The sequence below is a fragment of the Phoca vitulina genome, unplaced genomic scaffold, assembly GCF_004348235.1.
Source record: "Phoca vitulina isolate PV1807 unplaced genomic scaffold, GSC_HSeal_1.0 scaffold49, whole genome shotgun sequence".
Taxonomy (NCBI): Eukaryota; Metazoa; Chordata; class Mammalia; order Carnivora; family Phocidae; genus Phoca; species Phoca vitulina.
The window spans coordinates 10,083,617-10,107,363 of record NW_022589752.1 but is presented as its reverse complement, the minus strand read 5'-3'; the positions used below and the strand labels follow the sequence as shown (position 1 = coordinate 10,107,363).

General features: G+C 35.5%; 1 protein-coding gene across 1 annotated transcript in view; it reads left to right on the top strand.

The window, feature by feature from the left end:
• Window positions 1-23,747, top strand: part of SYT10 (synaptotagmin 10) — a 67,370-nt gene that overhangs the window by 1,716 nt on the left and 41,907 nt on the right. Inside the window, exon 2 of the mRNA XM_032432829.1 lies at window positions 16,369-16,726. Within this exon, the coding sequence (XP_032288720.1) occupies window positions 16,369-16,726 (358 nt within the window). The remainder of the gene's footprint in view (window positions 1-16,368; window positions 16,727-23,747) is intronic.

Here is a 23,747-nt window from a genome sequence, read left to right as displayed (position 1 = left end):
TGGGGGGGGGGGATTAGATGTGGTTTAGCTTTTACATACCATTTTGTAAATGGAATATCTTCGGGGTTTTCAAATTCTCTGATCATGGCAACAGGAACCAAGAGAGGCTTCTTTCTGTCTGCAGTTGGCATAACCTGCGGAGATGCTGCTACTTGGACCCGGAGCAGAATGATACATAATTGGTGCTGTCCACATGCTGGAAATTTAGACATTTTGCGAATATACAAACACAAGTCTTTATCTCTTGTTCAGTGGGTGTTAATTCCTAGGAATGTATGAAACAACTATTAGTGGAAAGGACTGGTGAATACTGTGTATATGTGCATCATGTGTGTGGTTGCTAAGCATGAGATAAACACTCAAAATAGTGTGACCTTAAAAGTCCTTTGTGGTGCTATTGGATAAAGTCTTCTGAACTGTCTTTAGCGATAAACATGCTAAAGATAAGACTCAGAGAAGGGGGGCATAGTGGAAGAAATTAGAGTATTTAAAGTTAAAGACCTATAATTTGGTCATTTAACAGTTGATGCTGTAATCCAACTGGTTTGTGATCACACACCAAGTAGTGGTTTCCTGGGTCTCAGATGGGTTGGTAATGAGAATAATTTGTGAAGGTTGGAAACCAATTACTAGCTTATAAATCTTTCTAAGTACACAACCATATAAACTTAAGGTAAAACACAGTACATGAATTGCAGAAAGGGTTTGGACTTGTTCTAAGCACTACAAGAAGTAGTTGTAGTCCTCATTCCTTTTGGACTTTCCCTTGGAAAGAAGAAAGTGGGGAAAACCTAGTCTAAAACAATTACATGGATATTTTTCTTCTGTTAAGGGAAATATGTATACTATCCAAATGGGGTATTTGATTTAATATATGAATATATTTTGAGTGGCCACCACTAAAGAAGACATTCTATTAGGTTGTATATGAGATATAAAGATGCATAAGATTACATATTCTATTTGTAAATCTGTGCAACAATTAGAAATAAAATACTTTAATCCACAGATAAATTCCCAACACCAATAGATACCTTTGAAATGGATTCAAATATTATTTACTGAACCTTTGTATTAATTAGCCACTCAGCTTCACATTGTTCATTTTCTTATAACTTATGCACATGTGCCCTTTATTACAGGACCCTAAATAAAAACATTTCTAGTAGGTGATCCTTCTACTCACTGTTTGTTTAGTGGGAAACACATTATTTGTAGGAGGACATTGACATTGAATGGTACAGTGGTTATTTACTTTGTTAATCAGCACTGCCCATATGGTGTCAGTTATTCAAAGGTTGCAGTGACAATTTCAAGCTTCCAGATTGTGTATATTTTTAGATTCCTTCACATAGGAGTAGAAGGAGAGAAATTCCGGTAATCCCAATTAAAGTCATTCTACATTAAAGAACTAATGAATCATATATATAAATAAGATATTCTACTGGTTTTTTTAAATGCCAATAAAAACCATCCTCTTTACTATAGCAGCAATAGCAGAAATAGCAGCAGTGTTATTGGCATTAAGGATCTACTGATCAAGTTGACCAATCCCATGTTTTCATAAAATTTGTGAAGACGTAGATCGCGTCTGCCAACACTAGTTTACTTTCTTGGCATAGTTTATTAGAGATATTATTGATGTCAACATTACTCATACAGTAGAAAGTTCATCATGTGCAATTTTTAGAAAATCAAATTTTTGCCTTTTTTTTACCACTAATACTCCCCCCTCCCCATAGACATGTGACCCACTAAGTTCATCTTCATGCATAATATGATTAATACTAGAATGCTTAGGGAAAATACAAAACAATATATCCACCTATAATGTTATTTTTCAGATATACTGTAACTAAGATACGTAATAGTTTTTGAACTGCATTTGGGTTCATTGCTGGTCAGTCTTTAATTGCTGCTCCATATCCAAATGCTTATGAGGTTTCAGGAAACTATGTTGCTTAAAAGGCAGACCTCATAAATCATAACTAATCAAACCCACTGAAGTACACAGTCACATCATAATTGTATAGACCTGACCTTAATTTAAATATTTAAATAAACATTTAATTCATCATTGTTTTAATTTTGCATTTTATACTTTTGATTTGGGACTAAAATTCTAAAATAAAAGTTTAAATGAATTTTTCTAAATTCATACATATGTTCCTCAATTTCTTAGATGTGGGGATAAGTAGGTCTATCAAAGAATTTCCTTGAAGTCACTTGACTAATAAAAGAGATGGCTAAGTAAAATTTTAAAATTATATCATGATTTTTCCTCTGAGATTAAAGCATTTTAAGTCTATGATAAGGGCTTAACATGAATAAGGATGTTTCATAGGTTTTCTCTACAGACACAAAGCAAATGACTACTCAATCAATTTATAATTCTTGTATCACTACACCACTGAGTTTTACACATTCTAATGGTTGTATAAAGAGTTACAATTTAGAAATATAGAGGAAATGTTTCCTCAAGACTTGTAGGTCTGAGAAAGAGTAATTGAACCATAATGAATTCAGATAGGCCCATATGAAGAAGGATGTATGAGAGGATTTTTTTTCCTTCCTCCCACTGTCATTCCAATAAAGAATGGCCACCTGCTATTTCTAGTCTCATTTTTACAGGATCATCAATACATATTGTGCTTGGTCTCATTTACTCCAAAGGGAAATGAACAACTACCTTCAAAGGCCAAACCAGTCTCAGCAAACATCTGTTTTTCTTAATTCTGAGATATCAATATTTTGGCAATATTGACAGGACCTTTTTTGCTATAATCTTTTTTTTTCTTGAAACAAATCAACATCTATATTTTCTCTTTATATGAGCTGTAAATCTCTGAAATCTGATTCTTACAGGAATGATTTCTTATACAAGATCTATAGCTGCCCATTTCATTCAAGTCTCATTTTCTTTAAAAGTTAATCATCATTGTTATTTTGTTTTATGCAAAAAACAAATGGAATGCACTTGCATTTACTTATAAGATTTCTTTTTTACAAAATGCTGGTGGGAGATAAACTATCACAAATGTTTATTGGAATCTCTAATGACAATTAAAATTATCCATATTTTGAAAACATAATTGTGTGCTTCCTGCTGTGTACATTAAGTCAATAGAATATAAGCTCTTTGAGAGCAGTGGTTTGTTTACTGTCTTACCCTCAGTACCTAGAAAAATCTGTGGCTCCTACTAGAGTCTCAATAAATATTTGTCAAACAAATGAAAGAATGAATAAATGAATATATCCTCAAGAACCCAGTTTCCTTATTTGTAAAATGATGGGTGCTATTTAATAATTTTCAAATTCCTCTGAAACTATATTATATATACTTGTGTCTTTGTGTCTCCAGTGTCCAATACAGGATCCTAGGTAGATAGGCATGCAAAATATGTAGTTTATGATAATGGCTGAAATTAGAGCATTTGAGGCATTTAAAACCTAGAACATGAGCAAGATACTAATGAAAAAGCAACTGAACCCCATATGGACATCCAGTGACTTTCCCCAGAGTGTGTTCAGGAAAGGCTAAGATCCAGTGGCTAAATGTGAAAGTGTTGCATAATAAACCTATTGACTTTATTGAAGTTCTAGAAAAGTGGGAATATCTATTTAAAATATCAATTTATAATAGTAAAAGAAAGCCTGTTTGCTGAAGTAGAAAATAGCATGGGAAAAATAATCATATCATTATTCAAACACCTATTAGTCATACCACTTAGAACTAGAAATTATTTTGCAGTGGTGAAAATGAAGGCAGGAAAAGTTAGCAACTTCCCCTCAAATCACAGCCAGTTAATGATGCAACTAGGATAAGAACCAGGGCTCCTTAGATCCTATCCTAGGTTCGGCAAAAAGTAGGAATAGGAAGATTTCCTGGGGAGAGCATTCTTGGTGCTATAGACACTGGAACAGCTCGTAAAGATAGGCTCATAACTATTATAATACTATTGGCTATAATTAGTGGCATATTGGAAGGTAATTTTATTTATTTATTTTAGAGAGAGAGTGAGTCCACATAGCATAAGCAGGGCGGAGGGGCAGAGGGAAAAGGAGAGAGGGAGAGAAGCAGACTCCCGCTGAGCGCAGAGCCTGATGCTGGACTCCATCCCACAACCCTGGGATCATGACATGAGCCGAAATCAAGAGTGGAAATCAAAAGTCAGATGCTTAACTGAGTCACCCAGGTGCCATATTAGTAAGATTTCTCAGTGTGTAATTATGACCCAAATCCCCAAATTTCTTTTTATTGGATATATTGTCATGCAAATATAAGACACAACATTCTTTATTTTTCTTACTTGAGTACATGAATGCATTTGCAATTAAATGTACATGAGTGTTTATTCATGAATTCTTAGCTAAATATAACTGATTTATTTGAACGGTAAAATCATATAAAAGATTTTAGTGTGTCAAAATGCACAACTTTGAACTCCTATAATTATAAATATAGCTCCTTTTGTATGTCCATAAATAAGCCTATAATGAAAAGATATGAAATTGTCAATTAAATTACTTTTATTACTTTGTCATTAGAAGAATAATACATTAAAACATTTTCTGCTTTATTTTCCTGCCATATTTTGGGTATGTAATGTATGTTATCAACCATCTATATATATCATTATTAGCAGTGCTATGATGCCAAAGAAAACTAGACCTCCTAATAGGAAGTGTTATTATTAAAGGTCAGTAATTATTTTGCTTGTTTCTAATTTGTACAATACCAATTTTCTCTGTTGGTGGAATAGCCAACACTGGCAAAGTTTAGAAACAGAATCCCTGACTGAAGAGATGGCTTCTTGTTATTATACATTAAACTTGTTTTCTTTTTCCTTATAATGTTAAATATCTTAAATGACCACTGAAGCTGTAAGAGCTGACATTAACGTGGCTTAGGTAGACTATCAGAAAATAAAACTCTGTATGTATATATATATACACACACACACACACACACACACACACGTGTGTGTATGTATGTGTGTGTGTGTGTGTGTGTGTGTGTAGATATCACATGACTATATAATCATGAAATTGTGCTGTGATGCCTCAGAGCTGGAAGGGTAGAATGACAGAGGTGGGGGGACCGATATTAACTTTTTTTTCATCCATCCAGGTGGATTCTGAGGTGTGTTAGGATCTATTCTTTCACATCTATTTTGAATAGAGACAACATTACAGTCAATTGAAAAAACCTTGTAAATGTCAATTTGTTCATCCTGCAGAATTATTTCAGTCAAACAATGAGGACTACTGTTTACGGTCTTTATTATTCCTTTAGTTCTGTTTCAGTAGTCATAGATTTATAGGAATAATGGACAAAACAATATCAAGAAGCATATTATCATTTCTAATATGTTACAGTATGAGTTGTTACTGTATCCAAGAGGTGGTTTTAGCATTATGCGTCTATTCAACAAATATTTATTGAACACTAGGTGAAAGCCACTGTGCCAGACATTAAAATATACTCATACCATTAATTAAACACCATGCATAGTTCAAGTTATTGTAAATGTAGAATAGATAATCACAGATTATAAATTATTTACTCAATTACGAACATATGTAAAGAATTTTTATGCATTTGGATACTTTTATACTATATGTAGTTCCATATTTGATTGAATCTAAGATGCTATTGATAAGATGCACCAGTATTTTATATGGTACCAAAAAGGAAAAAGAAATGTTGTTAAATTGTGGCTTAATGCCTTCTTATCACATAGAATTTTTATTTCATACTTATGTAAAGACTTTTAAAACTGACGTAAATTTTTAAAATCATATCACTCTTGTACAAACATAAAAAGGAAAACATAAAAGACATAAATGGGTTAAATAATTTTAAATTAAAATTGAGTATGGTTCTTCTGAATGGCTTTTTGATTCAGAATTGGTGATACCTTTGTTTTGCACTCATTATTGGGCCCCATGCCATCAAGAATGCCTTAAAAGAATTCATAAAAGATATAAAGACCACTGGTGTTGTGCTCTAAGCTACCTGTACAGTTATGTGCAATGTTAGCAATGTTGGCAAACTCACTTGACTCACTGCCTTCTCCACCTATCCCCAATAAAAGTTTGGCTTATAAGGTTTAGGGCTGAGCTTCACTATTTTCTCCACTGTTTTCTTTCAAGCCACTTAGACTTGACTTTCTATGACTTTCAATGTGGATGCTTTTGCTTTAGCACATACTCAGACAGAATAAATTATGACACACTTACTTACTGGCTATTAGTGATTGTAACAAGCCATTGATACTAAAATATATTCTGATTTCAGAAAATGAAAATGTTTTAAAATACGCATTTTACAATCAAGTATATTATTAACATAAAGTTGTTTATCATTTACTGAAATTCAAGAAAAAGGCAAAAGTCAATACAGTTAAGTGGAAATTAAAGAAGCATTGTTGCAAGGATGATATGTTGATTGATTATGTATTGGATTGATAGATGAAGAAGAGACTGCTAGTTGTTTCCTAGTATTAATTTCCCCCCTTTCATTTCACAGTATCAGAATCCTTGATTTTTAGTTATGTATGTGGCAGCATTAAAATAAATTTAAAAATTTTTTTAATTTAAAAATGACAACTTTTCTGAGCTTTCTTTTTGGTTTGGTGCAGCCATGTGACTAAATGTAACCATCAAGGGGTGCCTGGGTGGCTTAGTTGGTTAAGCATCTGCCTTTGATTCAGGTCATGATCCCAGGATCCTGGGATCGAGCCCCATGTCGGGCTCCTTGCTCAGCAGGGAGCCTGCTTCTCCCTCTGCCTGCCGCTCCCCATGCTTCCTCTCTCTCTCTCTCTCTCTCTCACAAATAAGTAAAATCTTTAAAAATCAATCAATCTGACCACTAGCATGCTAGCAGCAGTGATGTGTGCTACTTCCAGACTGTGCCCTTAAAATGAAAGGACATACTCTCACCTTCCCTTTCCCTTATTATTCTGCCACCCAACTGCCTAGAATGTGGACATGGTAACTTGCCATCTTGGACTTTAAGGAGAAGGCAAAAACCTTTGAATAGCAAAACAAAAGTATAGAAGAAACCAGGATTCTAGACACCTTGAAGATGATGTGGATGCTCTGGCCTGCTTATGCTAGGACAGTTAATTACACAAGAGAGAAATAAACTTCTCCCTTGCATAAGTCACTGTTAATTTGGCCCCTTGTTATAGAAATCAGAATTATGGCCTTTTATAATATTAGAGCTGATCCTTGAACAACACAGGATTCAACTGTGTGGATCCACTTATATGTGGATTTTTTATAGTACAGTTAAGTACTCTAAATGTATTTTCCTTTTTATGATTTATTTAATAACATTGTATTTTCTCTAGATTACTTTATTCTAAAAATATAGTATATAATACATATAACATACAAAATATGTGTTAATCAAGTGTTAATGTTATTGGCAAGGCTTCTGGTCAGCAGTAGGCTATTAATAGTTAAGTTTTTGGGACACTTGGGTGGCTCAGTCAGTTAGGCGTCTGACTCTTGATCTCAGCTCAGATCTTGATCTCAGGGTCCTGAGTTTAGGCCCCATGTTGGGCTTCACGCTGGTCATGGAGCCTACTTAAAAAAAAAAACAGGGGCAACTGGGTGGCTCAGTTGGTTAAGCATCTGACTTTGCGTCAGATCATGATCTCGGGGCCTGGGGGCTCCACACTCAGCAGGGAGTCTGTTTATCCCTCTCTGTCTTCCCCTTTCCCCACTTGTGTTCCCTCTCTCTAATATAAATAAATAAAATTTTTTTAAAAAATTAAAAATAAATAAATAAAGGTAAACTTTTAGGGAGTCAAAAGTTATATGGAGATTTTCAACTGGGGGGTAGTGCCCCTAATCCCCTCCTTATTTAAGGGTCAACTGTAATACCATATGAATAGGATAAATAGGTTAACTTCAAAGATAATTCCAAATTTTTATCCTAGACACAGTTTTCCTCAGCTTTCTTTGAATAAGAGTTGCTGATTTGAGTTTTATTCCCCCTTTCTCTATGGAATGATGCCATAAATATGGTTTATGTTCTGGCAATAATGGGAAGCAACCAAAGAAACAAAAGGCTTGGAAAATCAGTGAACTAAATTATAATTTTTGATTAATTACAAGAAATCACATGTGCATACATTTTGAAAACTAAGGAACTAGAATTTTTAAATTAAAAAAATGATACAGAAATACACAGATAAGAATATCAATTAAGGCAGTGATGATGGAAATTGAGAGCATGTCAATTGGTCTGTGCTTTTCTGTGCGATCATTTCCATCTGCATAGGTAGTAGGCAATTAGATCTAACACTTTTTACAGGTCTCAGTGAATGCAAATGTTATGGTCTGGTTATATAGACTTTAGCAAAGTTCTGCTTCACTAAGTTTCTGAAGAATCACATTTTTTGGCTTACTCTGTTTTCTGATGAGAGTTGTCTTTTCTCAGTTTTTTTAGAAATGGCTCACTTTATTTTGAGATATTAAGACACGATAAGAGTAAGATCTCTATAGCAAAAGTGAGTCAGAGATACCTAGTCAGACAGACAGATAAGTAGATAGATAGTGGTAAAATAATGGTTATGCATATATATGTAATCAAACCAGAGTTTGAGAAATTTTAAACCTGATTATCTTGGCACCTAATCTAGTATCTGTATATTTCATTAACTCTTAGTCTTACCAAAATATAATAAGATGAATATCATATAATGGATTCTTTTTAACTATCCAGAGACATTAAAAATTTGAGATAGATCCTACTCATCAAGTTTGCCCATTGCAATGGGTAACTTCAGAAGCCCTACAGAGAAGGCAACCCACTTATATTCATCACCCTGGCCTCCCAGTGTTGACCCCTTTTCTCCAGTGATCTTCTTTTCTCTACCTTACCTCACCAGTCCCCAACCAAAAGTTCCTATGCTTTCACCATTTCTCATTTGGAAACTCTAGTCCATTCACCTTTCTACTTCTCTGAATTCTCTCTCAATAAATATGGCACCATACTTAATGATGCATCATTTCAGTCACTTTCTCCTTTGAAGTATATTGGATCTTCCTGTGCTGTGGGGAAGAGGGACCTCATTCATGGATAAATTAATCTTCTTCTCTATCCCTACACTGGAGCAACTGAATATTTAGGAGATTTTAAAACCAGGCAGGCTAGTGTCACTCTATTAGCCTCCCATTTCAAAAGAAGCCTCAATTTTGAACAGAAATCCTGTGTTTTCCTATTTAATTTTCTCCTGTTCTCTATAATTCCTATTTTCAAACTTCCCAAATGTGTTTAAATATTCCAAACTATTCCCCAAATATCACAAAATAACTGGCAGTTGACCCTAACTCCTACTTAGGAGAGAAAATACTAATTATAAACAAAAATTCACTTGACTTTCTGCCCAAAGACCTATAAACTTACCTGGTTCCAGAAGCATCCTCTTTTTCTTGTAAAGGAAAAAATGAGGCAGTCCTTTCACCTTTGTTTCAGACCCCATCCATCCATTGTCTCCTCTTTTGGGATTTCAACATCAATTATTCATTCTCCTTAACTGTCTATGTACTCTTATCTACTGATTCCTTCCCTTAATTTTTAAAACATGCTTGAGTATCACACATCCTAATAAAATACCTACATCAACTCCATGTGCTACTCTAGTTACTGCTTTCTCTCTCCTTTCCTACATCCAGTTTCCTGAAGGAATTATCTACTCTCATAGAATCCACTTCCTCACTCCTATCATTTATTTAACCATATTAAACTAGTTAATACAGCCTCTGCTTCACTAATTGCATTGAATTCACCAAAGACCTACTTGTTGATGTTAGTTACTTGTTCTAATTGAACTTACTTTAACTTTTTTTACATGGTTGATCACTTCTTAAAATATTTTTCTCCAAACTCTTTGAAAACACATTGACCTGACTTTTTCCCCATACCTCTCTACTATTTCTTAGTCTTCTATGCACACAGGCTCTTTGTTCCTTTAAGTTCTTTTTTCTTTAAATATTGATGTACTGAGGGGCGACTGGGTGGCTCAGTCGTTAAGAATCTGCCTTCGGCTCAGGTCCTGATCCCGGGGTCCTGGGATCGGGCCCCGCGTCGGGCTCCCTGCTCAGCGGGAAGCCTGCTTCTCCCTCTCACACTCCCCCTGCTTGTGTTCCCTCTCTCGCTGTGTCTCTCTCTGTCAAATAAATAAATAAATAAAATCTTAAAAAAAAAAAAATATTGATGTACTCAGGTTTCTATGGAACTTCTGTCTTCTCTTTCCTGGATCCAGATTCCACTATTTAAGGAATGTTTTAGGGAATATTAAGGAATATTAAGGAAGTCCTTTAATTTTATCTGTAGTCGCAGTCATGTATGACCAGTAGCTTCCTCAAATTTCTACTTGCCTGACCACAAGTACTTCAAAATCAATATGACCAAACCTGAAGTCATGATCTTCCTGACTTCATGCCTGTTTGTCTCCCACTAACTCACATTCTTGTCCAGTCTTCACACTCCTTAACTAGAGTTTTAACTTCCCAATGATCTCCTGAATCTGCTCTTTTCCCCATTTCAGCAAACCTCTTTCAGATCCACTGTAATCCCTCTGTGGATGACTATCGTAATCTGTTTACTACTTTTGCCTCTTCTAGTCTGACTTCCACTCTTATCTTCTCCCTAGCTAGAGTGTTACTTCTGAAATGTGTATCTTGATGTATGGTCAAGACTGAGACTACTAATTTTTCTTTGAACTAAGTCCAGACTCATAACGTTTTTCATGCCATGGTTAATTGTTGACTCATAATCATAAAAAAAATCATTTAAAATATTTTGATGACTTTGTAAATTCTCCCAGATCCTTCCTTAATCTTTTTATAGTCAGATTTTTTTTATTTTGCTAAACAAATTTTGTTGAAAAAAATTACAAAGACCTAAGTATTAAATAGTTGGTTTTGTTTTTTAATACTTATAATTTACTTATAATTACAATAGCAGGCAATGTAAAAATATATAAAATACAATAAGCTTATTTTTATAACTTCAGTTTTATTTTGCAGGATAAAATTCTAATTATCCCAACTTTTTTCACTTTCTGCTGTTGAGAACAAATGCCTTTTCCCCTTTGCTCTATGTTTTTGGATCAGAGGAGCTACAAGATAGGAATAATGGAATCTTGGCCCACCCCCGTCTCTGAGAAATGAGTTACCTATATCTCCTTTCTTTGAGGTGTAAGCTTCATATCCTCAGGAAACAAATATTCCCTCCTCCTCTGTGTAGTAAATTTTACAGGGTCCAGTCCTCATGGGGAATACCTGTGGTGGTCCAGCCAGGCTGTCCCTGTATGGACAAGTCTAATTAAATTAAGGTACCATATTATCAACTACTTTCTGATAGACTTAAGCGGAGAGCTGCTAGTATTTTAATTGCTACCTCTTTGAACACTGTGTATGTCTCTCAGTTGTTCTGAGCACATATGTGTAGAAAAATGGGATGTTATTTGTTAGCTTCCTGAAACATTAGTATTTACCTAGAAATGATGGTGTTCATTTTAAACAAATTCACGCCTTTCAGTACCAGATATCGTCAGATAAGTCTCTCCTCTTCTTACTAATTTGTGAATCACCGTTCAATCCATATCCAATCTATAACTATGCCTCTTTTTCCCTCAGTACTCTTGTTTAAAGGAAAGTAAATAGTTGATAGCAACCCATCACTGTACATATTATGCAAATTACAATGCTAAATACTTTATATACATTTATTTAAACCTCACAACATCCTATGAAATAAATATAAATACCCCTTTTTTCTGAGACTCTTAAAACCTAACCAACTTGCCCAAAGTCACAGGGGTGGAGTTGACATTTGAACCCAGATCTATAAGCTATTATAAGCTAAATTATAAGCTATATTATACTATCTTCCTAGTACAAGAATTTCTGCATATTTCCTCCAAATTACTCAATTTTTTTCATCCAGCCACCTTGAAATCCACAGACATTTGAGTTCCTTGTCAGATAACTCCCAAAATATGTATGCAGTAGCTCCATAAACATTTTTTGACCATGTAATAAATACCAGACACTAAAATAGGTGAATACATTTGATTTCTGCTCGGAAGGATCGAGGAATGAGAGTATTTGTAGGATGGGAACATTTGGAAAAACAAAATAAGTACAGATCCACAATCTCTTATCCACAATTATGAAACCTCAAAACCCTGAAAACTGCAAAGTATTTTGTAAATTGTAGCACTTTGGCATCAACATCTTACCTGAATTGGCATTAAGCTATTTAAAATCTTCAGTGATCCCACTCAGTGTGACTAATTCATACATTTCATTATAGACGTATTGGTGTGTTTGATTACTGGATGTTGTCCCAGATAATGTGCGTCATGTTGCCTTTCTAACATCCAAAAGAAAATAATTTTTGAAACACATTGTCATGTCTCAGAGTTTGAGGTAAAGGATTAGAAGCCAGTCAGTTATTATAATAGTAGTGTTACAGTGGTGGAGGTGCTCTCAAAGCCCTTAGGAATAGAAGAGGCAGAGAGTGTCAAGAAAGAGGTACTATTGGATCTGATTGTTGAATACAAATTTGCCCAGCAGCCAGAGAGAAAAAAATGCACTGGAGCTACGTCAAACAGGCTGAACAAAATCATAACACAGTAATGTGTGGTCGGGGGAAGGAGTTTAGGTGGGAAAGTGGCAGAAGAATAAAGCTGATCAATACTGAGCGGTCAAATCACAAAGATGCTGGGGAATGCCTTACAAAGTTTGGATTTGTCTCAGATGGTTAAGAGGTGACCTGGAAGGATGTTAGGCAAAGAGAGGTAAGGCGACCATATGTCTCAGTTGCCAGGACAGGACTTGATTTCTTCCAGCTACCCTCATTACTGATAGCACAACTTTTCACTTTCACGAGTAACTTAGTATGGATGAAATATTTTATGGTCCCCTAAATGGTAGAACCAGATGCTGATTTTAGAAAGAAAATTGTCAGCAGTAGGGAAAATGGAATTAAGGTCAGAGATTTCCACAGGACTTTTTCCTAAGATGAGAACAACCTTGTGAATGCCAAAGCCCATCACTTAGGAACAGTGGCGTAAACAAATGTCATCAAATTTTTGTGCATAGAGTATAAGTTCTCTAATGTCCATAAGTAAGAAGGGAGGCATTTTCAGTTGTGGGCTGAAAACTACTTCCATCCTTGCCCCTACCCCACATTGTCCTGCAGTTTCCTTATTTCTTGGCTTTTGGCTCCAGCTGGGTAGAAATTAGCAGATTGAAGAAATTAATTGAGTTAAAATATCCATAAAATATAATGTAAATGGAGCCAAATATACGTAAAGATTATGAATCCATAATTATAGTATTTATTCCTCCATTTAAAACCAAAGTTAATAATCAGGAAGCACATTTTATGTATTTTTTTCTTTTTTTCAAGTTATGGGGCTAATGAACAATTAAAAAGTAAAAATAAACTACAAAATATAAAGTATCACATTCCTCATCAATGGAATATAAATGGGAAATATATTCAATGGATGCTTTAATAAGTAACTGGAAAATGAGATAAAATATTAATATCTATGTATAACAGCATGTCAAATTAATTTTTATTCTTATAATTAAGTAGCATTAAAAACTTGGAATTATTTCAATTTCTGAATAGGTTTGCATTAGCTACAAATTAGGAGTTTAAACAGAACCATTTTATCTTACTAATCAGGAAAATGTAAATTAAAGCAAGGTATCATTTCCCAATCGTATCAGTGAAAAGTAAAGTACATCAGCATTTCTCTGAGACTGTAGGAACTGGTAAACTCATATCATGTTTTTGTTATAGTCACTCTGAGGTTCTTTTGGAAATATCTAGTAACATTAAATATGTGCATAATCCATGACTTTGCAATTCTATTTTTAGATATTTACCTTAGAGAGACACTCACAAATATGCACAAGAAGGGTGCAAGGACACTCACTGTAGCTCTGTTGTAACAGCACAACACTGGGCATAATCTAAATATCTGTCCTGAGGAAGTATTATGGAACACTATGTGAGATGAAGTTAGACCTCAAGGATCATTGAATAAAAAAATAAAGCAAATTGAAGAAATATGCAATAAGCTATTTATGTTTTTTAAAAAGTATATTAAGCAATTCTGTGTTTTTGTGGTTTTTTAAAGAAATATCTTTGTTTATTAGTGCTTGGGCTGGCCAGATACACACCAAACTGGGATCAAAGGTTGCTTCTAAGGAGGGGTGGGAAATCCTGGATTTACAGTAGTGGTTAAAGGAAATTAGATTTGTTCTTTATTAGATTGCTAGGACTTTCATAACAAAGTACCACAGACTGGTGGCTTAAACAACAGAAACTTATTTCTTCACAGTTGTGGAAACCAGAAGTCTGAGATGAAGGTGTCAGGAGGGTTAGTTTTTTTTTTCTGAGGCCTCTCCCCTTTGGCTTGTAGGTGGCCTTCTCCCTGTGTCTTCACATGGTCTTTCTGAGTATCTTTGTCCTAATCTCCTCTTCTTATAAGGACACCAGTCACTGGAATAGTGCCTATTCAGATGACCTCATTTTGCCTTAATTACTAATTTAAAGGCCCTGTCTCCAAATACAGTCACATTCTGAGGCTCTAGGGCATTAGGACTTCAATATAAGAAAGTGGAAGGGATGAAGGGACAGACATAATTCAGCCTCTAACATATTCCTAACATTTTTATTTTAAACAAATAAAAGATATTGGATTCATATTTTACACTGAGGCTAAGCAAAGTTGTAAAAGAAAACTACATGGTTATTTACATCTAGAAAAACCTGCCTTTACAGGAACTCTATTTGGTTTTGAAGAGTACTGTTACACCAGATTGCTAGTATTGGTCATCTTAGGAGGCTGAAAATGGAAGTGGGTAGTGGGATATCATTAACTTTTTTAAAAACAGACTTTACTGTTTAGAGCAGTTTTAGATTTACATAATTTACATAGATTTACATAAAAATTGGGGGAAATAGTCCAGAGGTCCCATATACCCCATACCCAGTTTCTCCTATTATTAACATTTTACATTAATATGGGACATTTGTTATAATTAATGAACTAGTATTGATACATTGTTAATTTAAGTCCATACTTTATTTATATTTCCTTAGTTTTTATCTAATATCCTTTTTCTATTCCAGGACTCTGTTTAGGATGCCACATTATATTTAGTTGTCATGCCTCTGTAATCTCCTCTTGTCTGTGATAGTTTCTCAGACTCTCTCTTTATCTGAGAACCTTGGCAGTCTTGAAGAGTACTGGTCAGATATTTTATCGAGTGCCCTCCTACTGGAATCTGTCTTATATATTTCTAATGTTTAGACTCAGGTTACGGGTTTGGGGAAGAAGACCACAGAGGTAGAGTGCCATATTCATCACTTATCAGGGGTGCATACTATCAACATGATTCATTATTGTCGATATTCACCTTGATCACCAGGTGAGGTTTCTCCACTGTAGAGTTACCCTTTATTTATTTGTTTGTTTTTACCTTTTTCCATACTCTCCTTTTTGAAAGGAAGTCACTATGTGCAGCCACACTTAAGGAGTGGGGAGCTGTGCTCCACTCCTTGAGAGCAGAGTATCTACGTAAATTGTTTGGAATTCTTCTGCACAGGAGATTTGTTTCTTCTCCCCCATTCATTTATTTACTCAATCTTACTAACTTTTTTTACTATATTTCTTTAAGTTATTTTGCATAATGAGCATGTATTAAGTTTGTGAGTATTTTGAAGTAAGAATATTTTAGAGATACTTAAGTAACACATCACTAATTTAGGACTTTAGAAAGTAGGAACATGCAAGGTTATCAGAAAGGACCTGGGGAGTTTAAAAATACAGCTACTAGTATACCCATTCTCTGTTAGTAACATGTTATCCTTATGTAGACTATAGAAAGTGGTTTATGCAAATATTTAACATTATTCCCTGCTTCAAGAGTGAGAAGTTTACATCTTTAGATAAAAGATGAAGCCAACAGAGGTCTTTCCTGTTGTGTGCATTTCCCGAGTTTCTTAAGATTCATAACTTCAAGGCAGGTTGCAAGTTGCCACCCTTCAGTTTGCAAACTCTTGGACCCTTTGTAGTGTTCTTGGAAGTGATATGCTTTTTCTGTGTACAATTCGAAATTTTCATATATCTCTTTTGAGAATTTCCAGGCGCAATTATTAATCTTTCCTCCCTACAAAGATAACTTAAAAGTAAATTTTGAAACTCTCAATCAGAAAGCTATTAATAATAATCATAATGTAAATTATCTCACCATTGCTGTTCTTTTATCTATACTACCAATGAATTAATATTTCTTTACATTGTAATTTTTTTCCAGACATTTCGGTCAGCTTGTTGGCGGTGGTTGTCAGCTTCTGTGGCCTGGCCTTGTTGGTTGTTTCACTTTTTGTCTTCTGGAAGTTGTGCTGGCCTTGCTGGAAAAGCAAACCAGTGACTTCCAACATCAGTACCCTTCCACAGAGCATTTCAAGTGCTCCTACTGAAGTTTTTGAGACTGAAGAGAAAAAAGAAGTTAAAGAAAATGAAAAGCAAGCTCTAAAAGTTACTGAACCTGCTATAAAAATCAGCCACACTTCCCCTGACATCCCAGCAGAAGTCCAAACTGCTTTAAAAGAGCATTTAATTAAACATGCACGTGTGCAAAGACAAACTACTGAGCCTACATCTTCATCCCGGTAAGGAAGATCAAATACATAAAACTGGGTACGTGCGTGCACGCATGCGTGTGTCTGTGTGTGTGTTTGTGTGCGTGTGTGTGTGTGATTTTGTAAGAGAAAAAAACTGAGGTGGGAAAGGAGAAAAGAAAAGACAAACAGGAGAAATGAGAAGGACATAGGAAACAGATAACTGAATAAAAAGGAAAAGGGTAGAGTAAGCAAGGATGAGAGAAACTGAGGAAAAAGGATCCAAACAGGGAGCAGTACCAAGAAAGGAGTTTAGTAGATTTTGAGGTCTCAGTAAAATCATGTAACTACAGACTATTATTTATTAACTCTTTCCCTTGAAATGTCATGGCTTGATAGTTGCTACTTGCAGTCTTTCAATTTAGTTTAAGTCAACCAATAAATATTGAGAAAACAGCCATTTGCAATGTCTGTCATGAAATCATCTAGAACTTCACAATCAAAATTGAGTAACAGAGACTAAAGTTTAGTCTGCAGTTGTTTAGCAACTACACCGTCAACATGGAACCACTGGAAACTGTTATTTGAACCCACATAGACCAAACTCTTACACTGGGCAGAGTGTGATAAGCTCTGCCAGAGTTTTGGTGAATATCATGAGCATACTAAAGATTGTACACAAAAAGAGGGAAAAGGGAGGCCTCTTTGTGGAGATACATTTTAACTCCGCTTGGAAAAATCAGCAAAAGATTGCTTGAATGAAAATAATTTGCTATAATGTATTTCTGATTGCGTTAACTATAAAAGAAAAATAGATTTTTGTGAAGAGTAAAGCCTTAAAGAGACTCAGAAATTTTAGGGTAAAAACGTTCAATTAATTTATAAAACATTTTTTAAATATTAGCAGCAACTATGTACATCAGTGAGCTTATTAGCATTCAGAATTATTCAGCTCTTTTAACTGATAAGTGCACCCTACATAAGGACACTTTTTCTTTCAATCTTAAAAAAACATAAAGATTGAATTATACGTATCTCATATTTTCTAAGAGAAAAAGTGGAATACAAATTCAGAGTTTTGCTAGAACTTTGGTATCATTTCATCTGCCTCTTTGAATTTCCTTGTTTATATGAGTGGCTAGGAAAGGAAGAAAGAAAGAATTATTTTTGAGCACTTACAATTTAGCCATATGCCAGGCACCCTTCCTGATAATCCTCTGCCAATCTGCATGAAGTAAGTATTATTAATTGTTCCCATTACTTGTGAGTTAACTCAAGCCCAGAGAGATTTAAAAATTTGCCTAAAGTCATGCAGCTGGCGAAAGTTAGAATTCAAATTTATCCAGATTGATGGTTTCACATTTTAAGCATTAAAGCCAAGGGGGATATAGTTTTCTGAAATCAAGATGTTGGTTACAAAGTCTGCTGAGGACAGATAGTTTGGAGATTGAAAAATAAGGGTATCTTCCTGCTCAATTTACTCAGAAATCTAAAATCGTAAGTGGTTATTATGAATGAGCAGAGTCATGATTTTAATCTCTTTGGTGTTGGGATGAATTCCTTTTAAAAAACTTGATTACACTTAGTTCTCAAAACCCCTCATCTACATTAATTATTTCATCATACCAGAAATTACCTTATGTAGAAGGAGGAGGAAATTGCTGAGTTCATTATGCAGCCCACTTGGACACAGAGATCAAAGGTACATTATCATAAATTAGATTATTCTGCTCAAATCATAACTTCACTGAAATTTAGCAAAATCAAACCACACATATACATGCACACATTCATACACACACATAATTAATTTAACTTTAATGCTTGATTTCATCATCTTATTAGGCTATGTCAACTCCAGTTTGCTGTTGGGACTCCCTTTGACTTGGCTCACACAGTAGATGACAAACATCTTACCCTTTCAAGCTTTATTTGTCTCTATAATTAACATTTTGATTGGTCCGAACTTAACAGCATTAGTGGAAACTGGCACATTTTCCAAGTTCTCATCTTCCTTTACAAGTGCCTGGCCATTTGGCCCCATCAGCCTGCCAGAGGCCAAACAGCCAGGAGGCATCCATGTAGTTCTTCATTACTAACATTCTTCTAGCCTGTATCTTGATTGATTGTTCATTCATCCAGTAGTCTTATTCAAGTAGATATTTACTAATGGGTATCATCAGGTATTATGTACACTCCGTCCACTCTGCAAATCCAAGGGAGCTGGAAAAAAATTTATAACATAATGCAAAGATAAGACATATAAGACCAACTTCAGTATAAGGAATTACAAGTGCAAACTGTGGTGGAGAATGTGGAATTCTGAGAACAGAAAAGTTATTTCCAGCATGAGGCTGAGAGAAGGGAGATTAAGCAGAGGCTAAAGGAAACCAAGAATTCACATGAATGGCAATTGGGAGAAGGTGTGCATCCCAGATGGAAACATTTTATGCAAAAAGACATAGAATAGGAAATGTTGCCATGAAAACAGCAGGTAAAATACCTTGATCAGAAAACAGAGTTTAGTGGAGGAGTAAAGGAAGAAGAGAAAGTTGGCTGGAATCAAAGTATAAGAGGCCTTGAAATCATGGCCAGGATGTTCAAGTTCTGTCCTATCAAAAAATATTTGCCACAGAAGAGTCCCTTGTTAAAGCCCTTGATAAAGAGCTAGGTTTTAGAAAAATTAATTTGGCAATAGCTTATAGGACAGACTAAAGAAAAAGACATCTATTTGGAAACTAATATAATAGTTAAGGCATGATAAAAATCAGGAAAGAGCAAACAACAACCAAAAGACAAAAGCCTGGGAGAAGTTGTAAGGGAAGAATCTAAGATCCCTTATAAAAAGCACTGTGACACTTCAAATCATTACAAGTATAGCCTAAACCTTTGCAAAGCCTGCCATTTGAACTATTATAATCTGATGATACCAAGCTGCCATTCAAGCATTTTAATTCCATATTCCCCCACACATATAGCTCTGTGTTGCTTTCTTAGGCAGCAAATCTGCCCAAGATTGCTCTTGGTATTGCTCTTGACACCTAGACAAAGTACTGTAGGAACTCAGGCTATATTTGTTGGTTTAAAAAAAAATGAATTTGATGACCCCATCTATCTATCCAAATAGGTATTTTATGATTGCCACGAGAGGAATGCTTGGTCTTTTTACTATCCTCCTGTAGACCTTACCTCTATCTCTGTGCTATTGCTTATATTGCTTCCCACATCTAGAATGGTGACCTCTTTTTTATCTACTATAAGCTGTTTAAGGAAAATGTATCTGAGAGTCTATTTTCTCTGCCCAATTATAAATTATTTAATTTATTATTTAAAGCCATAGTTACAATCTAGCAATTATTTATTGTCCTAATATTGAGGTGTAGCTACTTGCCAAACTCAATGCTAAGTTCTCAGAGAACAAGACTGTGTAGCCTACTTTTATGCATTCCTAATTTCTGTCACTGTGTAGGTACATAATAAGCATCAAGTGACACTTTTGATTGATTGGTCATCTCTCCACTTCACTTTGCTCCTTTAAATAACAGCATCAGGTGGTAAGATAAACTGTCCATATTAGAAAGAGGTTAATGATGGTATACTCCCAGGATGAGTATGAGGACCAATTTTCTGTGCATTCATTAAGGGTGCCCAGAAAAGTTGAATAATAAATGGCAAAATAATTTGTTGAGGATGAGGAATTATGTAGGTTAGCCACTGTTAGAGAGGATTCTAAGTACCTACTGAAAAATAATTAGGAAACCTAATGGCAGAGCCAATTGAACTTATGAACAAAAGCAAGAAAATGTTCATGGGAAGAAATCACTGACTTACATGTGCTCATGGATTTACAATAAGCTATGGTTGCTTAGAAAAGTAATTTTTAAAATCATCACATAAGAGAAATGAAAGCATTATGTAAAAATACATAAAATTGGATTGTATAGTTTAAGAGATTTTTTTTAATTAAATTCCTCTGAAAAGATAGCAAAAATTGCAATTATTCATCCAGGGCACTGTAAGGAATGGAAAGCAAGATGTTACACAAAAGGAAAGTTTAAAAGATATATACCTAGCTAGGATAGCAAGAAGCAACACTTACCCAAAACTGTGAGGACCTGAGATCTATCTCTTTGAATTAAATTTCATGAAAAATGCTGTACAGATGCTTGAGATGGTTAAATAAGCTTTTTCATGAAACATGTATTCAATAAATACAACAACTTCTTTTCTGAAATGGGATGGCTGTTTGTACCAAGGTCAGAGACAAAACCTTATAAAATAAAATCAGACTTGGAGAGTTTGTTTTCTGGCACTGATAAATATCATCTCCTCTTTACAAACACTAATTATAAATTGATTGGGCCCTCCTTTATAATATAAATCATTCTTGGGGTATTTGATTTCATTAGTCACAGGAGTATTAGGGTAAATGATTTTTTTAAAAGATTTTATTTATTTGAAAGAGAGAGCGCTCCAGAGAGAGAGCACAACCACAGGGGAAGGGTAGGGGGAGAGGGAAAAGCAGACTCCCTGCTGAGCAAGGAGCCCCACAGGGGACTCAATCCCAGGGCCCTGGGATCATGACCTAAGCCAAAGGCAAACGCTTAACTGACTGAGCCACCCAGGTGCCTGGTAAATGATTTTTTAAAAAGATTTATTTATTTGAGAGAGAGAGAGAGAGAGAGAGCACGAGTGGGAGGGGCAGAGGGAGAGGGAGAGAGAATCTCAAGCAGGCTCCACACTCAGTGCTGAGCCCTGACAAGGGGCTTGATTTCAGGACCCTAAGCTCATGCCCTGAACCAAATCCTAAAGTCCAACACTTAACGGACAGTGCCACCCAGGTGCCCCCAGGGTAAATTATTTTAATACAAACTCCAACAAACATTTCCTGAATCCCAGTATATGTTAGTATGAAATTCATGAAAAGATGAATAATACATAGTCTCTGCCATTATAAAGACCACCGTCTAGCAAAAGTGTTGAGGAATGGAAGACTGATGTGAAAACAAGTAATTTCAAAACACTGTTTGCAGACATCAGGAACAGCATAGTAGACTTAGAAAGTAGAGACTAAAAGTAGTCTCTTATTTACAATAGACAATTTACAATTTACAATTTACAATTTACAATTTACTTTACTAAAAGTAGGAGAAAAGCCAGGAGGGTTTGGGAGCCAAGTGAAGAGTGTATGTAAACAACCGGGAGAGATTAAATGTTAATTGGCTCCAGTAAGGCTGGCTGGGATAAAGACTGTGAATTGCCCTGTGAGTTTAGCAATGTGCGGAAGTCATTGTTCACATTTTCAAGAGTGGTTATGGTGGAGTTGAGCATGTGTAAAGCTAGTTAGAGTATGTTTAAATAGAATAGAAAGAAACAAATTGGACAGTGAACGGACTGTCTCAACTCTTTCAAGGAGTTTTGCTACAAATGTGTCAGAGAAACAGAGTAGTACAGAGAGAGGAAGTGGTATGAGGTTTTCTTTAAGATAGGAGAAACAACAGTGTGCTTTTATGCTGACAGTAGTGATCCAATGGAGAGGGAGGATTAATAATGCAAGAATCAGAGGGAATATTCTTGAAGGTGACATGAGAGAAAATGGGATTATCTTTAAGGCAAAATATATGGGTTACAGATGCTGCTGAGAGGGTTGATGAGGTGGTGTCTGTGGAAGGTTCTGCTCTTTGCTTCAATTTTTCTGAGTGAAGTGGAAAACTAGGTCATTAATTGAGCCTTAGCATGAGGAAGAAGGGTGATGGAGGTTTGTAGAAAGGTGAGAAGGTGTGAAATGGTCTTCTTGCAAATCTAGGAGATTGAGAGGGAGAAGGAATTGCTGTGCTACATTTGGGTTTACATGAGAAATGTCATGAATTTAAAGTGGAGCAGTGAGAGTTATTTTATGTTTTTCTCCAATTGCATTCACTTGCACGTGGGCAGGTGTAGAGATGATGGAGGCTTGAATTCAACCAGAGCTGCAGTTATTTTTTTTGTTGTTGTCCTGCAACTAAGAAGGTAGAGAGCAATAGGGAATTGGGGATGTGTCCCTGAGAGTGACTCTAATGATTAGCCATGGAATTAAAACTGGATAATAAGAGGGAAATGGTATCAGGGACAGAGGGATTATGAAATGGTGGTACAGTCACAGATTGGAGGTTCTCGTCATTTGGAAAGGTTGTCTGAGGGGTATAAGAGGGTCTGAGCTAGAAAGATAAGAGGTGTATTGATCAGAGAGAGGTAAGCATGACATTGGGGTTGTGGAGAGTTTGTAGCTAATGATGACAAAATCTATGTACATGGTAGTAATTTCAGTAAGTAAAGGGCATCATTGCAGGAGGGGAGTTCAAAGAACCTAGAGGCCACAAGGTAGAAAGAAACATGTGCATTGCTAGAAATTAGAACAAAAACATTGTCAAAGAGAGTGTTAGTGAACCATGAAATGAAAATAATGAAGACTTTAAAGGGAGTGATTTATTAATCAATAGACGGTTAACAATAAGTAATAATGGGGATGTGACTTGCTGACTTGAGCTTCAGGGCTGGTAGAGGTGGATGGAGGGAGAATGGTGTCAAAGTGACAATGGGGAACAAGAGGAATGCAGGACTGCCCCACCTCCAGGCTAGTGGAACAAGGACTGTGGGGAACATATCAGCCGCCGCATGAGAGGGGCACAGAGGAAACCATGTCCTAAAGAAAAGCCATGTTTCTACTGAGCAATAAGGTGAGAAGAACATTCAAAGAAGAGATTAAGGCTATAGAGGATTTTGATGATGTCCAATATTTATTTTTAAAACTTCATTGTGACATACAACTTAGTCTGCCTTCATGTATGTAGTGCCTTGCCTTGGTTAAGCGTGGCACTACGTATGTTTGTTGGTTTGTGGGTGGGTTTTTTTGCTGAGATTTTTGTGTATTGAGTGAATCACTCCTGTTCTTGTTTCAAAATGAATAGAGGAAAACAGGAAACAAAGATGAAAACTTAGTTTACCACACACTTGATTTAGTCTTAACTATTCAAGCCTTCTTAACTGTGAAGTGGGGCTATAGCTTTTAATATATGCTCATAGTTTCTGATAA